Genomic DNA, 18,226 nt, shown 5'->3' with positions numbered 1-18,226 from the left:
AAGGTAGGAGGGGCCAGAATACCAAAACAATGACTTGTAGGACACTATAAAGCTCAGTAGAGCTGAGGGGAACTGCAGAGTCTGAGATAATTCTGACAATAAATGATCCTTGAATCTACAAAGCCAATCAATCCACGATGGAAATATTAGTTATAGCTGCTTTGAGTTTTTAGCTTTTGAACCAAAGTGTGTTAAAAACGACACTGTCCACCAGTTTGAGGAAAATACTTTACTTTAGGAACAAACAGCTCGAAGCTGAGAGCCACAGACAGAATAACACATGGTTGACCGATTGGGATTTGTCGACAATAAAAAAGAAAAAAATGTCAGTTATGCTAGTTGAGTTAAAAAGCTCAATGATCAATGGCCTGAATGATCAGTTCATTTGAAATTCAGCCGGCTCAAGATGCTAAATTGCTCACAGCTGCTCGTACCGTGGGGTGTGGGTTGGAGCAGAACACGGTGTATTTCCTGATGATGCCGTTCACTTTGAGAGGAGGGAGCCAGGACACAAACACCACGGAGTTTGATGCAGCTGCTGCCTTCACGCCCGCCGGAGGCCCGGGAACTGAAAGGAAAAGATGATCTGGTTGATATATTTCCCACATTAAGCTCATATTGTTACTCAGGAGGATTTTAATGGTGCTTTTTACACTGATTATAAAGCAAGGTAACCAGATGGCCAAATATGATATTCTACATAACTTCTTAACACGTCACAATAAGTCACACTTACAGCTCTCCTCTTAGTGAGCACGTTGCTGTCTTTTTGGCCAGGTCGTCATTGTTAATGAGAACTGGTTCTCAATTGACTTAGGTAGATAAATAAAGGTCAAATAAATTTGGCAAAGCTGACATTTCTCCATTTAATGTTAGGATCAGACATACTGTAATTCCTTGAGGCCCCGCAGCAGCGAGACTAACTCACCCTTCGGCACAAGTCTGAGCACAAGCTCGCTTTAACAAGTGCAATGTGGCTGCTGCCCTTGTGATTGTATTCCGAGAGGTGACTTAATCTTCCTACCGTCCTCCTTGGTGCGGGTGTAAATCTGTTCACTGCGAACGCCGTCTCCAGCTCTGGTGAAGGTCAACACCTGGATGCTGTAGTTGGTGTACTTCTCCAGTCCATCCAGATCCAGAGAGGGCTTAGAGGTTGTCACATTCCTGATCTCTCCGAGCTCTGGTGGACAGAAAACAGAGGACAGAAGAGAGATGGGGGGGAGTAAAAGTAAAAATTGAGGGAGGACACCTCAGGTCAAAGGCCTTTTTAACAATGCATGTGTCTTATTGTAAATAAACCCAGCGATATGACAAGCTGCCGCTGGTCTGCCATAGGACTCGTATATATTATACAGCAGATCACATACATAAAAGTAGATGTCAGGCCCAAGGGTGTCATAGCACAGCCTTGGACATAATGCCATATTCAATCACAAAGTTTAAACAACCATGCGGCCAAGGTCTGCTGCAGTGGCCGGCCTTGACTGGCAACCTGCTGCTCTCAGCTGTTAGGGTTTGAATTATTGAGTCAATCTCTGTCCATATCACTTCTGAACAATGTTTCCTTTCCCTCTTTTCACTTCTTGCAAGAGCTCTATGAGTCCAGCTGCACCTCTTCTTGATGATTGTGTGTTTGCCTACAGTGTCTTGATATCCAGTTATTCTGGCCACATCCCAAAAATGAAAACAACACTTAAATTGCTCCTGTGTTGTTTCTTTTCCTAACTTTGTTATCTTTATTTCCTGCTTCTGAGACTTAGTTTGTGTCTGTTTGGTAAACGGAGAAAAACGTATTTAAACGGGGAACACTGCTCCACTTGTGTGTCTCATTGGACGTGTGACGGAGAGTCACACGTCCCATTAGAGTAGACGGGCGGTGACTGCTCCACTTCTGGGAAGTGCTGGACAGTGTTGGACTATTACAGGTGAAACGTGTACATTTAGAGGATTTTTTTTTCACGATAAAACCAACCAGAAGTGGATACAAAGCGGACCTGTCGACTGTTGTCATGGCTCACAGCTCATTAGTTTTATATTGAATCGAGACTGACAAATTATTTTATGGTGTTTTATAAATTCACGTCATTTTAATGAATGCAAGTAGCACACCTGTATGTGTAGCAGTCCATTCACAGGAAATGATTTAGTTATTAACATTACCATAAATCCTGAACTGTTACTGTCTAAAAAAGTCACATCAACCACTGTGACACCGAGCTAACTCTAGCAGCACTGGTGCAACTGGTACAAGCTGCAGCACTGTTAGTTAGAAAGGGCTTGTGTCTCCCTCTGCTGGCCGATGACATCACCTTCTCTCATACTGATGAACAGCTCTGGTCTGAAATTGAGTGGCTTCCATAGAATAGTGAAAAGTCTGACCGCAAAAGATACATGTTAATTGTAAAGAGGCCGTAATTATATATGTCATATTTACATGCAATATAATCCAAATCATTTATAAATAATAACACTGAAATCTAACTTTCAGCGCTCGCCCACGGAGCTACGGACTGTTACCATGCAAACTAGCCCTGGCTGTCAAGTCTGGAGCGTTCATGCTCTATAGGCAGGCCAACATGATGTGACAGTGCAGAGGTCAAAGGTAATCGTGCTGTCACAACCAATCCCACGGACACAAACCCGGCATGTGACAATGGCATGACATGCTGTCTGACTTCAACACGACCATGCAGACTTTAAGCCAGTCGTGGAGGTTACCCAGATACAACATTATCCTGGTAACTATTAGCTGTAGCTTACTTAGAAGCATCGATGGCAGTCCGTCTTCATTTATTCGGTATTTACGTTTCAGTTTGACACCATTGAAACACCAAGGTTGTTCTCTGTTTTTGTGTTTTACAGAATTTCCGTGAGGTATTTTAAATCAATATGTTCTTGTATAATAGTTTTTTTCTTCTATTTTATTCCTCTCCATATGTGGTGTGTGGATACACTGTAAAGGAGTATCAGACAGTGTTAATGGAGCTCTGCTCTGATTGGTCCAGTCTGAGAGCCGACTCTTAAAGGGGCCCTGTGGAGTTTTCTTGTAAACAAAGAAAAGTTATGTTTACATTCAGTGTTATTTACCAAAATGCATTGTGTATGTCTAAGAAATGTGTCGCGGGCATTTCCTTTCTCAGAGAACATTTGCAAAGCAGTATTTTAAGTCCAGCATTGTTTAAGGCAAGACTAGAATGAAGGCTAGGACGCGGTGCTAAGCTACGGGACATGGCACATGCTGCGATGTTGGAGGTTTTACTGCAGACGGCAGTAGAAATAAAGGGATTGTGTTTGCTCAGATCATCCTCAGATCATCCATCATCCTCATGTTCTACCATCATGTGCCAGTAAGTGAGCCTCTCCGCAAGTGCAGACCGGATTTTACTGCGCATGTGTTGAACCCCAATGGTTTGACGCCATATGAAGCCGTGGCATTTCCTCTTTTAGCATTTTATATATTGATTGTTTGTTGTTGTTTGGTTGTTGCATTTCAAGAACCCTTCCAATTCCTTATTAAAAATGCAATAAAGCAGCTCTTTACTTTATTCTAAATATGTTGATGACAACATATATACAGTATATATATATGCAGATGCCCAAGGACAATTTACACAACAGTTAATGTTTTTAATAAGTGAACAGATATAAATGTGTACCTCCATCGGGCAGGTTGGCCCAGTAGATGACCCTGAAGCCCAGCAGGTTGCCGTTGAGAGCGTCTTTGGGAGGGGTCAGCCAGGACAGAGAGATGACCTCCGGAGACGTTGCAGTGGCCTGGACGTTCTCTGGAGGACGACTGGGCACTGAGGGAGGAGAACCAGAACACAGACCGTTAAAAATAGTGGACTCTCAGTCGAGACCTGAGGACTGACAACGTGTGGTAGCACCCTCTGATCTCCACTAGGCTGTGATAGATCCTCACTAATCTCTTCCAAAATAAACCATGCTGCCTGTCTCTCTGAGAACGGTGAATTCACAGCCGTGTTGTGCTGGCATCATGACAATAAATCCAAATATATTGAACACATCTAAAATCTAGAATACTTTTAGCAAATATATATATGTTGTTTCTGACTTGCTTTACTTTAAAGTTATGTTGTTTGCTCAGAATATTCTGCATATCACAGCTTCTCTGGGTTTGATATCGTATTCCTGTCTTACCGTCTTCCAGCGTGGTGGCAGCCACCTCCGTGGAGGAGGGCCCGGTCCCGGCGCTGTTGCTGGCTTGCACCACGACTCCGTACTGGGTGAACTTCTTGAGGTTGTCCAGCACCAGGCTCTCTGCATTGTCCCCTGTGGTCTCCAAGCTGATCACACTGAACTGGTAGTTTCCACCAGAGCTGTACTCCCTGTAGCCCACCTGGTAGCCTCTGATGGCTCCGTTCTGGAGGTGCTTCTTAGGGGCCTGATGAGGGAATGACAACAGGTCTTTTGAGGCAATGGGGTTGAACGTTCCTTGCTTTATTTTTTTTTACTTGAGTGCAAAAGTATCAGAAGACAAATTTAAACATTCGACGAAGAGAAAAATGAATAAAGTAGCAGGGCAGTCTATTTTCATGAAGACAGAAAGCGTAGTACTTTTCTGAATGCATTTTATTACGTTCTGGTATCATAAAGCCACACCTAACGCATAAATACGGTATGGTGTTAGCTTGTGATCACTCCCCACACTCACCTAGATATACGTACCCCCAGAGACTGTTAGAGGAACAAGACCCTCTTCTTAGCTCTCTTGTCAACAAAACCAGACAAGACCAGTTTCCCGTAAGAAATGAGACAAGGCATTATAATCTGGGACCACTTTCATGTCAAAGGGTGCGTAAAGGTCTCAATAGCCCCTTTAAGTAATTAAAGTGATGATTCAGTAATTTTCATATAAACGTTAGTCATGTTATACTACAGAGACTAAAGAGGGAATGCTTTAAATGATACCAATTTGTAAATCACTCTTTTAACATTATTTATGTTGTCTGTCTTCCCCTGAGTGCTTCGTCTACCCGAGAGCTTCAAGGTCCAGGTTAGGCGCCCTCTTTTGTTTGTCACTCGTGCCCCTGACAGCATCTGGCAATAAAATGGCTCTTAGTTAATGGGATGACATAAGGAAAGCTTTATATATATCCCCCGAAAAATTGTAATAATCCAAAAGGCAACCAACACAATCCTATTCTCTCGCTGCATGGTTGAGGAAAAATGTTCAACTTTTTATCTATTAAGAAACAAACAAGTGTGAGAGGGAGGAAGTAAAATGTGATTACAAGTCATTATTTGAGGCAAACTGTATATTCAGACGCATTCTGATGCCACGTGTGGAATGAGTATGTCTCCCTTGGATCTACAGACGAGGCGTCACCTCACCTAAACCACCAGACGTGAGAATAAGGAGCGATAAGGGCAACAAATACCCCCGATCGTACCTTTCTGGACACAGCTACGCACTCACCTCATGGAAATGTACACACATTTTGAACCCACGTAGTGTTGATTAACTTACCCGCCAAGAGACTCGGATGCTCTGAGAGGAGAGGGCTTCCAGCTGCACTTCCTGAGGTGGTCCATCAGGAGCTAAGATCAGATTCGCCAACATGCACACATTATAAAACTGTACACATTCCACAATTTCAACATTGTTTTGAAATAAAGTCTGGCTACTTTACCAAAAAGGATGGTTGTATTTATAGGTGGGTGCTGAGGGTGAGGACAGGTGCTCTGTGGGTGGGTGGGGGTGGTATTTGCAGATGGGGGTCCAGCCTCAGTCTATTGACCGTGGTGTGACATTTACTACTGAGGCCGCTAATTGAAAATTTCTGCTTTTAATGTGGGGTCAGCGTGTGTTCAATAATGCAACAGAGCCAACGGGGCTGATGTCACCAGCCTGGTGACATCAGCCCCGTGAGTAATGAATTGACTCAGCTGGCCCTTTACCTCCTTTTGCCCTTCACTCACCTGCTTTTGTTGCTCTGATTTGTTTTGTCATAGTGCCAAATTAGACTTACTCTCATTACTGTAACTCTTTATGATTTATGTACTTCAAAATAAGAGGGAAAAGCGAGTGTCTGAAACGTGTGTGCGTGATCGTTATACTGCAGAATACCACACGTCAGTCATTTCTCACCTGCTTCGTCCGTGGTGATCGTGAGCTCGTTGCTGGCCTCGCTCTTGCCGATTAGGTTCTTGGCAAACATGCGGATGTTGTAGGTGGAGGAGGGGTGCAGGTCGATGATGGTGGCCTGGTTGAGCTGAGGTGAGACATCTTTGGTCTTTTGAGCGGTATCCCAGGAGGCTGTAGAGGGGAGAGGACGAGGTTTATTGGGGTCGCTGAAGTCAGGGGAGATGTTGGAGCTAAGTGCATTAGACTGGGCGATATTAAGTCACATCACAGAGACAAAGTGAATGCAGGGATAATCAACCAAAACACATTTGAACCAAATGCATTGTATGATCATACCGTCAATTTTCTTTTGTAAATGTCTTTTCTAGTACCTGATTTGTTCTTGCTCTCAATATCGAAGCCTGTGATTGGGCTGTTGCCATCAAAACCCATAGTCCAACGCAGTGCAATGGTTCTGTCCTTCACTTCTCTGATCTCCACCTCTGGGGGGTCCGGGGGCTCTACAAGGCACAACGGTGACCGACACTTTGTTATTTCAGTGGTAATGAACTTCAAAATGACAGGTAAAGGCAGGCAGAATGGCATAACAGCATTATCTGCAATTGTTGTGTCGGCTGAAAAGTCCCGTCAGAGCATTTTCTGTTTTCCAGCTGAGGAAGGTGAAGTCATACCTTGCACTGTGAGCTGTATGATTCCTCTGTCTTCACCAAACGAGTTGATGGCGTGGCAGGAGAAGAAGCCGGAGTCCTCCCTCACTGTGGGCATTATCTGATGGATGCAGACGAACGACACGAGTTTAAATAAAAACAATACTAAGCAGGTGGTGTCCACTGGTCACTCATAAGACTCATATATTTTATCATTTTTAATCATGTAACAAATAATAAGGAAAAACAGCCCCGTGAGTAATGAATTGACTCAGCTGGCCTTTTACCTCTTTTTGCCCTTCACTCTCGTGCTTTTGTTGCTCTGATTTGTTTTGTCATAGTGCCAAATTAGACTTACTCTCATTACTGTAACTCTTTATGATTTATGTACTTCAAAATAAGAGGGAAAAGCGAGTTATACTGCAGAATACCACACCTCAGTTATTTCTCACCTGCTTCGTCTGTGGGGGTGAGCAGTAAACACATTCTACAAACTCTAATAAAGTAAATATATAATATAATATAATATAAATATATATATATATATATATATATTGTGTGTAAAAAGGAGCATGCCGTAGTAAAGGTATCTTTATTTAGAGATCTTTATTTTAACGGAGATGTTTTCTGTCCAACTTTTGATTTGTGACCCATCATAACACGTCATGGTCTTAGTGTAGACACGAGTAGTGAACAGTTCAACCAAAGAGTCTATCAAACTATGTTTTAAGAAGGATTTCACAGTCATGAATAGTAAAAGTTTCAGCATTTAATAAGAAAAAAGTCAGAATAAATTGAGATAAAATCTTTCAGCATGCTGTGGCTTCATATATATATATATATATATATATATGTATATATAAAAAATAGTAACAAAACAATATATAGTCCTAAATTGAATTTTACACTTCCAAGTGTCACAGCCTCCTACCTGCAGGGTGGAGATGACTTCGTCGCCCACCTCCTTGACAGACACCACGTAGCGGCTGGTCTCGGGGTTGATGATGCGTTCCTCCTTCTCCCAGCGTACCATGATGGGTTTCTCACCGTGAGCCGTGCAGCTCATCTTCTTCTCTTCACCCTGCGTGGCCAGCGTGGTGTTGGGGTAGGACGTGATCATGGCAGGGACTGGTGCGAGAAGTAAGGTGGAGAGGAAGAGAAGAAGATATCTGGTTAGATTTCTTATCCGGATGAACCACATTGGTACATGTGTTAGCAGAGGACCCATTTCTCTAATTCAACTATTTTTTGATTATGCTAGATCCCCAAAGTGGTCCATATTAAATAAATAAATTAGACATTACAAAATAAATATTCATATAAATATATAGTCAATGTGAATGGCTGAAAGGTGACTGGTGAGAACATAATAGTCACAAACAGTGACATTGTGAAATAAAAGTGTCATTGGGACATTGAATGTGCAAATTGATTAAACTGACAAAGAACCAGATGAACCTGAAGGAAAAACTACATTTTGTAAGTCTTGGGAGGCGAAGTATCCCGGCATCTTTGAGGTGAACAGTAGGATCTTAAAATACTCAAAATATAAGGTTACTAATAATGACCACCATATTTTCAGTTTTGGCAACCAAAAGCTGCCTGGTTGCCAACCTGGCAATCACTTTTCAAAGTTGGTGTTGAGTCTTGTAATGCAAAAAGAAGAAGCTTACTTATTGTCCTTTGTTACAGTAAAAGTAAACATTTTGACATGTTTTATAGCAGCTGCGTGAACAGCTGTATAGAGTATTTCCCAGCATTGTGAATGTACTGTCACTGAACGTACAGCTTTCCTTTAATGTTGCGTTGAAGACGAGCCTGCCTCGGCGTGTATCTTGTATCTGAGGGCCCTAAATGGTACAGTGATGCTCTAACAACACTCTGAAGACATCACACTAAACGCACACTAACGACATACATGCCTCATTACACCCACAGCAGAGTGTATAACAACCCCATGCTCCCAGATGATCACACACACTCACACCCACACACAAGCTTGTGCAAGCACATAAATGTGTGTGTGTGAGCTCTCGCATATACACACACACGCACACACAAACACAAACACACAAAGCGTGACTTCAGTGATGTGATGGGAAGTGTCAGGCAAGAGGTTGCAAACATTTAAGCCTCATCTCTTATTCACTCGGCAGCCATTTGGGGCTCGGCTATGGAAAAGAACGCTGATTTATTTTGCATGACAAGTATGAATTTTTTGTGAGACACATTTGGAAAAGTGAGCGGGGAAGGAAAAAAAAAAGCTCAGGCTTTATTTAAACGTTATCGTTTTAGTGCGCGGCTGCTTTCATTTTTGCAGCGTGAGCGGCTCAGAGGTGGCACAGGGCGATGTTGTTGACACTCCTCGCAGAGCGGGACACAGTGCTAGGTGACAAAAAGCAAAGAGTGAGAAGATCAAGACGGCTACGCCTCGTGTAGAGGATGTCTGCGCAGCATCCGGGCTCTGGAGGGGAAAGCTACAATACAATTGTGGTTGCTTTTACAGTTTCCACTTTTTTCTTATATCACATCCCGACAAATACTGTTATTGCATATACAACGCGGTAATAGAACGGGTTATTAACATTGAAAAAAATACTGCATCTAGAAATAGGTAGTGTGATATTTAATGTATTCTTTGCTCAAAATAATAAAAACAAATGTTCCCTATGTGTTGTTTTTTAAATTATTTCTTATATTTGTAGAAAAATAAGAGCTCAAAGGGGCAAGTCTGAGCATGATCTTGGTGTTTTGAACCAACTGGTGTCGACCAATCAGCTTAGGTTTTGTGTGTGTTGAGGGGGGATTCAGGGGGGTTGGCTTTTGATTTCACAGCCAATCAAAGTGGTGGGTCTTCCTGGCTGCTCGTCACGCCTGAATAGAGCTCTTTCGTTGGGACAGGGACAATAGAGAAAAAAAGATCTCATTGATTGAAACGTGACACAAGCATTGCAGAAATTGAAATTGTAGAAAAGTGAAGAAAAAAAATCATCCTATGGCTAGAAAAAAAGATGTGATGACTAGAGATGAACAAGACTTGCATGGCTTAATCTTTGAGACAAGCAAATGCTACTGGCAGGATCAACCAGGTAGCCAAACAGATACTGGGCTTTTTTCATGTTTTTGAGGGGACACATTGATACATTAATCAGATAAATTAGAGTTGAAAAATAAAATGTAAAAAACTAAATTGTTTGAAATTCTTATACTGACAAAGCCGACTTTCTAAAGAGCTGTCCATCCTTCATTCAACCAATGAAGAAAATGTTAATTTAATGTTGATCTGAAGCATTGATCATCACCACTGTTCATTTATTTCTCTGAATCAGTTGCTGACATCAGCATACAGAAAATCAATTTGCAGATTTGTACATCATCTGATGTGCTTCTCTGACTTCTGAAGTCACATTTATTTTAATATGTGAGCCGCAAACATCGAACTAAATCTATTTCATCGTTCAACGTCTTGATTTGAGATGAATGTGTAGGAAGGCAGAGGCACAAATGCAAACAACAGGAGTGTCGATGCAACATGAAGAGGGCTCAGAGGTGAGGCGCATGCAGTTTGTATGTCAGAGTCTCCGTGTGTTTAAACCGTGTTTAGCTTGTGTCTACGTATATGCATGTGTGTACAAACGTGTATGTGTGTGTCTGTGTGTGTGCGTGTTTGTGTGTGCAAAGCAGCCCAGCTGAGCCAGCCCTGAGGCACACTTTGTGGCCCTGTAATTGTTGTGTTGATGTATTTCTTTAATATCCAGTGGAATTATGGGAACGGGAGACGACGGGGAGGAGTGACGAGAGAAGGAGAAAGAAAAGAAACAAAGAGGCAGAGAGGAGGTGAAGGAGGAAAGAGGGAGTCCCCTGTCTCATTAGGCATCAGCTCCCCTGACATCTAATTCAGCCTTGAACACAACACATGGGGCAAAGCGCACAGCAAACACACAGCGTGGAGCTGCCGGACAGAAAAGGGTGATTTCATCATTAATCTCATCACTGTGAGCCACTTTGAATCATCCGGCCTTCATCTTACCATCACAATCTTTGTTTATATGTCTCGCACTGTATTATTAATAACTTGCTGTATGAATACGTATGAATACGAAATACTACTCTATAAGACGTATTGACGCGCTCAAATGAAGCAGAAATGGCGAGCGCTGTAAGAGACTAACAGAGTGCTGTCACAGGCGGGGAAAGCACTGCTCCAAACAGGATCATTTTTCGTACTAATATCATTCCTGTGAAATGTGGTGCTGCATCTGTAGCTTGTGTTGGCAAAGAGAAAAGAAAACATCCGCAATACAGCGTTTGGAAAACCTAAGAATAATAAGCAGAGTGAGCGGTGTGTGTTTACTGCACGGCACAATGTGTCTTTCATGTGGAGGTGAGGAGAGCCCTGTTCCTCCACAGCAACCCAGAGGGCAGTGATGATACGCTTAAGCCTGCAGGGGATTGTGGGGGATAGGCTGGCTGCTGATAGGCTACTCCCGTGAGACAAAAGCACCCCTCCTCCCTCCCTTCTCCCAGGCTCCCTTTCACCTGGCCAGGTTACCATGCCAACCAGCATCGGACAGTCTCTCCTCTCCTCTCTCTACCTCGCCTCCCTCCTCCCTCTCCTCCTGCCTCTCTCCCTCTCTCTCTCTCTCTCTCTCTCTCTCTCTCTCCCCAGTCTCCACTCTTCGGCAAAAGGGCCATTTCTAGTAGCCAGGAATAGAACATGGACCTGCCATTGATTTTCACAGGAGTATGATGATGATTACACAATCACGCCCTGAATGTCGCAATGCAGGGCCAAAAAAAAAAAGATACAAAAAGAAAATGTTTGTAGTGTCTCTAACTGGTGGTGTTAGTGATGTGGAAAACAGAATTAGTCAAATGGAGGAGTCAGGAGAATAATAATAACACATAATTATGTCAGAACGGCTACACTGCTCTAGTGTGGGGCTATTCATCTGTGATCAAAGAAAGAGAGAACTGAGACCATCTCAGGTTCAATGAGATGGGATGAAAAGGGAGTACGTTGTTTTTTTAGAAGCATCATTTGAGGCAGCTTGATAGTTATTAAAGACCAAAAAGGAAAGGACTTCATCAAGCTCCATTTTGGAAGTCCACTCGGTCTACAGATGAAGCTATGAGGTGTCTGATGTTAGCAATGCACTAAACTGTACGAGTTGTTTTTTTTCTCTTGATGAAGAATGACTTCCTCTGCGAGGGCACTATTTTCTTGATCATCCGTATCTGATTGTCAAAGTTGAACTCGATAAATTAGTCTTTTTCTAACATTCTTTATGTGCTGAAAATATTTAATTAAAACAAAAAAAAAAACTCTGGTGTGCCATCTTCTCTCCTGATGAGCTGGCGTCATGACAGTATCGCCCACGTTGAGAGCGCTGGGATGCGAGCCTACATTTCATCCCACACTGTGTCACTGACTGCCTGGCTGGCCAGTGTTAGCCACAGGGCACCCACGGCTCGATGGGGCCACGAGGGGCCGGACGAGAGACGACGAGCTGAGATGCGTATAGCTCCCTGCCCCGGAGGCCCACTGTAAGTGGGCTGGGGAGGAGACGGTGTGGATGGGATGCGGGTGGGGTAGGGGGTGGGGGGCAGCTCTGTGGCGATAGCACAAAGATGACTGGTTCACTGGCTGCCCGCAATGTACTGAAATAATTCTCTTAGCTGCACAATTGGCTTGGACGTGGAGCATGAACCAATGTATGCTCACAGACTGGGCAGGCTTCTGTGGAGAGGAGGGAGGGAGGGAGGGAGGGAGGGATGGGGGCTTGGATGCAGATGAGTAAATAGGATGAAAGAAACGGAGATCATGAGAAGAGGGGGCTTCCTTATGCTCGTCTGAAGGACGTCGCGCTCCGGAGGCCGCTCGGCGACCACGAGGCCCTTTAACCCTTCTCTTCAGTGAAGCCTCATTAGATGCTCTGCCCTCATCACCTGTGTCTGCCAACATTATGATGTCTAATAGGCTTGATTGGTCTTAATTGGCCCTGATAAACATTGAGTGGCTGTTGACTGACTCTGATAGTATCCGTTGTAGATTGGTAATGAATTGACTGAAGTGTGTCTGTTTTGGCGGTGGGGCTCCTGGACTGGAGATTGCACAAAAAAATAATTTGTTTAAGCCTCCACCTGCAACCAGTGTCACGACAGTAAAAAAAACCAACTGATTACTACTCCTATAAAGAAGCGTAGGAAAGATAATATAAACACAAGTGCATCTGCGCACACAGGCAGACGTGCAACTCAATCCTGGTGCGGTGAGTGCAAGCAATTTCTACTGGCGGAATGATGCATGTTGTATTATGACGACGCATTAGCCTATGCACAGACACTCATAACAATGAAAGTGCCAAGCTAGGACATCACAATAGCAGCAATTCATTTCCCAGGGAGTCCGCCACAATAGCCTGGCGGAGAGGGCTCTATCTAAACCGCTGCATTAGCCGCGCGGCCCATTACTCTTTTGTAATGGGCCGCACTGTATCTGTGCCTTTACATTACGTCTCTTGCATCGACGCGTGCGGTGCTTTGTCTGTGTGTGCGTACGGGCTCGCCTGCTCACCTGTGTCACACACATGACCTAACAGCCTCTTCTCCATGCATGCGTCTATACCAGACATCTCAGAGCTCCTGATTGAATCTATTGATCCCCCCCCCCCCCACTGTTTGTTTACTGATACATCAAGCCACACTTGGACAGCCAATAATACACAGCGAAGATCATACTATCCATCACGTGAGGACTTCAGCGTGCGTCAGCTCGTGTGCCTCCCTAATTGGCTCCTAAGCCTCTTAAGAAGCTGCCGCTGCTCAAGTGGTGTAGGCTGGCCTGGATAAACAACGGAAAAACCAGCACAGAGTGTACAGAACATCACAGTGTCCAACATTACCGAGCATTACGGCCTCGGACGTACTAGTGGACCGCACAGGCTCAGCACTGTGCCTGTTAAGTACATGGAGAGGCTTTAAGGGATCCTGAGCTTGTTGTCTGCGCACGCACGCACACACACACACACACACACACACACACACACACACACACACACACACACACACACACACACACACACACACACACACACACACACACACACACACACACACACACACAGGAGGTAGGATGAGGTGTGGCTCCTCTGGCTCCCGGGGAGATTCGGGTTACCACAGAGAGCAAAGAGACACAAATGAGGACAGCGCAACTATCACAACAACAGCCTGACACTTCAGGAGCAGAGCACGCAGCTTAGGGACTGCTGACACGCACAAACACAAAGCCCCTAAGACATAAAAAGACAAAGATCAATAATGCGTGCATAACAAAAAAACAACAAAAAAAACCATGCAGTGTATTTGTTTTTCCAGGATCATATATCACACAGGGATCTGGTTAATGTAGAAGTCTGCCACAACAGTGAAACTACTTCCAAAACTAACTAGTCGCCAAAATGACAATGTAGATGCATTTGTCTCCACTGAGTGACTGTGAAAAACTTTTGCCAAATACTGTATGCCTTGATTAAGTAAACATGTAACGTGTGGCTTGTTTTGTCTGATCAAAGTGTAATCAGGTTACAATGACATAAAACAGGAAAGCAGTAAATCCTCACACTGAAGAATAAACAAAGAAGTTCAAATGTCTCCACAAGATTTGTACTTTGCTGGCTGCAGCCTGCTCTGTAAACCAATTCATGCTAATTATTCTGAGCAGGGTTTTTTTTGCCATAGAGTGCCTCTCCACCTGTTCTGTGGTTCTATCAACCATGAAATACTACATCTGACTGTTGGCCTGCAGTAGTCTATACCAGGTGTTCTCAACCTTCTGGAACTTCTGATTGTTTTCCGAGGAACACCTTTCCAAATAAAGGAGAGAAAAACAAAACATGAAGACAAAAGGAGAAAAGAATAAACTGGGCTGTAAACATTTAAAGCTGTAATGACCAAATCAAATATTCTGCTCAGCCTCACCCATCACTGCCTGCCAGTAATCCGCATTTAATAAACTCAGGGTCATATTTCATCACCAAATACTTTGGAGCTTTTACTGGTGCAGGGTAGTCTCACACATTACTTTTTCCTTTCAAAAAACAATCTACAATCAGCTATATTATGTTTTTAATGGAAGTGAAAGGAAGAAATACAATTTAGTAGTTTGCTAATCAGCTGGAAATCCAAGGACTTAAAGAGTAAAAACCTCTTTCTTCCATTAAAGGTAAGGATTTACAAAAACTTCAGACCAGACTATGGAGGACTAATCACCGGTAGCATCCTACACTGGGAACCTTCAAAGATATTTGATTGTAAATCACACTTGATTGGCTGAAGAGACTGTACAGAGAGTGTCTGTGCACGTGTTTGTCTGTGAGGGAGCACGATAGCCAGACAGGAGGGGTCATGGAGGAGCGGTAGCCTATTTTGGCTGAGGCTGGCAGACACTGAGACACTCAGCAGGGGAGCAGAACTCTGCTCCGGCTTGATAAGAGCCACGGGGGCCTAAGCCTCATCTAGCAGCGACTGATCAAAATGAGCGCCGAGCCACGGCGGACTGGCTCGAGATCGCACTTGCACATGTAAATCCACAATCACGTGCACAAGCTCAAGACTCAGAAATACTTGCGACACAGTCGTTCGTCACAGAAGAAGTATGTAGACTGTCAAATCTATGCTTTTAGCGTCTCTCTCTTTGGGTACATATGGCGAATTATGTATTAGACTCCCATAGTTTATTAAGTGCTCTTTCAACCTGAGGAGGGCAGTATTCATGCTGACTTATCTTACGACAAAAACACTTTGAAGGAAGCAAACATTGAAATGTCTGAGAATTGCACGACTTCAAAAGCTACTCTTCAAAAGAAAGCACATGATTTATGTTTCATGATTGTGATCGTACAGTACAAAGCTCAATAATATTACCTTAAAAAGTAATGTGTTGTTCCTGGTCACAAAATAAATATACATACTGTAAGTGTTTTTAAAGGAACTAAAGAAAAGAGGAGAGACGTAGGGAACGACATGTACATGGATAACCCATTCCTCCTCTAACCCTTTTTTCCCTCCATCCCTCAGCCCGCTTTTCCACATGGCAGCTCCTGCCTCCATGCAGAATTCAAGGCTTAATGGAGGGGAGCTAAGTCCGTGGCCACACAGCAGATAAATGCTGTACTTTCTTCGAGAGATGCGGTGGCACTGGCTATGCGCGTTGCTTTCGTGGGATTCGTTCAGGCAGAAAGCACAGAGCGGGCACCATGACAGCATCTTGCTGGTGGCCTGACTGTCGCGGACAAAGCCGCGACAGTTCAACTCACTTAACCTTTGTGCTTTAGTGTTTACTTTTTACTTTAATGTCACCGGCAGCATTGGGCATAAACAGCCAGAGCATGGAAAGAGAGAAAAGTATTGGTGGAAAGCTGGCTTTAAGAATACACTCCATACAAAGATAATCAAATGCAGACCTCACCGCCTGCAGCATTCTTAGATGCAGGTTTCACGTTTACATTCTTGGGTTTTAGGTGGTGTTTTCCCATGAGACTTACTTTTGACATTGAGATACATGGACTTGCTGACATCAGCTCCAACGTCGTTGCTGACTCTACACAGGTAGAAGCCACTGTCTTCTTCCAGCACATGCTTGATGAACAGAGAGCCGTTGACCCGCACCTCGATCCGAAAGCCTGAGTTGAGGGCGATGGGTTTGAACTGAGGGACCCCGGCGCCTGTCAGAGGGGACAGAGTGAGTGTTAGTGTTAGTGTGAGGATTAGGTCTAAATACAGGAAAACACATGCCGGCTAGTTAATATTGTACGCCTTTATGTCTAAGGATTTAGAGCTAGCCCAAACACAACCACTGAAATTCATTCAAACAACATTTCTGCTATAAAAATGATGGTGGATCAATTTTCTATGACTATCAGATATGCTAACACCCCCAAAACAGCTAAATTAGCGTGGGGAAAAATACAACATTAATACCAATTGCTGACAACCTTGTAAACTGCATTTTACCACTATATATTATTACAATGTATTCATTAGTGGAGATATAGGGGTCTGTGGATGAGATGAGGGGGTAATGGATGTCTACATCCACGCCTGTGGCTTCATGAGGCTGTAGTTAAGACACAGTGCTGCTTAGAACCAAATGCTATTGCACAATAGCACAATGTATGTAAGCAGAACGCTTACATGCTGATGTTTAGCAGGTATAATGTTAGTCACCGTCTTCGTTGAGCATTTGTAGCATTCAAACATTTGAGTCTGGTGAGATTTTTAATAGTTTAGCAAGCATTTGGTCATAAACCAAAGTATTGAACAAATGATGACCTGATGATGGTGCGACATGAAACGTCAGAGGATCACCAACGTTATCACAATTCAGGATTACTGAATGTGTGTATCAAACGTCATGTCAGTTCTTCCAACAGTGCTGGTTGAGATACTTCATTCAAAACCAAAGATGTGAGCCTGATGGTGGCGCTAGAGGGAAAGCCAAAAGGTTCACCAAAGTCATTAAGTTTAGCTTTAGATAAGCTTTGCCTTACAGTAACAGCAAATGAGCCTCGGTCATAAATCATAGTAAGCAAGCAATGTCATAAAGATCCTTTTTGTTTTCAAGAGTCACTGTTATTGTGTCAAGCCAGGATGGGATCCTGTTAGTTTACTATTTACATCATCTCTCTCCCGGGGAAAGGAACAGCTCTTGCTTCTTATCTCACAGTGCTCGTGTGGACTTGAGGTGGGTGTTATTATGCGTTCAACCTCAAGGCTGTGGACATTATATTTGTTGTGTTGGCTTTCAAAAAAAGATCATCTACCACAGAGAATAAGCTTGCCGTAGGACAGAAAAAAAGTCTTAACATACAACTCAGCGTGATTGTTAAAAGAGAAGACAGGCAAGTTATCCAGTTAAAAACACGTCCAACACTTTCAACGAACCTGGAAGAGACAGCTGTGTGTTACCACATGTAATATATGTGTGAGTGTGTAGCAAAAAGGCACATGTATAGTAATACGTATATTAATGTGTGTGTTGTGCTGTACCTTTAGAGTACTCCCACTGGATGGTAGGAACAGGATAGCCTTCAGCTGAGCAGTTGAGTATCACTGCCTTCCCATAGATGCCGTCCTGGTCCTTCGGTTGCACCACAAATTTGGGAGGAACTGCAAGACAAGTAGACATTACATTATACTTATTCCTCCCAACATGCAATATATATGTCTACTGATCAATAACAGCTCACTTTGAAAGAAATCTCTCGAGGTCTTTCACTAACCAATCCTCAGTCTTAAGAGTGTTTTTCATTGAATTCGGGGAGAAAGATCAAGGACCAATATAAACCTCACAGATAATAGTTGGGTGAAAAACTGGTCATTTGGATCTGATACTGACACCCACCACTATGTTTTCTGTCGCCAGCATTCACTCTGTTTTGTACCGAAAACGTATATCTAAAAGACACAA

General features: G+C 43.4%; 1 protein-coding gene across 2 annotated transcripts in view; it reads right to left on the bottom strand.

The window, feature by feature from the left end:
* LOC306704555 (cell adhesion molecule DSCAM-like) overlaps positions 1-18,226 on the bottom strand; it is a gene marked incomplete at both ends in the record, with an annotated part of 90,338 nt that overhangs the window by 7,845 nt on the left and 64,267 nt on the right. For both annotated transcript variants that reach the window (XM_079170953.1, XM_079170954.1), the window contains 11 exons: positions 435-568; positions 1,025-1,180; positions 3,657-3,803; positions 4,162-4,405; positions 5,492-5,562; positions 6,113-6,280; positions 6,481-6,609; positions 6,781-6,877; positions 7,688-7,884; positions 16,302-16,481; positions 17,806-17,925. In XM_079170953.1, coding sequence (XP_079027079.1) covers positions 435-568; positions 1,025-1,180; positions 3,657-3,803; positions 4,162-4,405; positions 5,492-5,562; positions 6,113-6,280; positions 6,481-6,609; positions 6,781-6,877; positions 7,688-7,884; positions 16,302-16,481; positions 17,806-17,925 — 1,643 coding nt within the window. The remainder of the gene's footprint in view (positions 1-434; positions 569-1,024; positions 1,181-3,656; positions 3,804-4,161; positions 4,406-5,491; positions 5,563-6,112; positions 6,281-6,480; positions 6,610-6,780; positions 6,878-7,687; positions 7,885-16,301; positions 16,482-17,805; positions 17,926-18,226) is intronic.

This window comes from Pholis gunnellus (assembly GCF_910591455.1).
Source record: "Pholis gunnellus genome assembly, chromosome: 13".
Classification (NCBI taxonomy): domain Eukaryota; kingdom Metazoa; phylum Chordata; class Actinopteri; order Perciformes; family Pholidae; genus Pholis; species Pholis gunnellus.
Note: the sequence above shows the minus strand (reverse complement) of the source record. Positions and strands in the feature narration are given on the sequence as shown.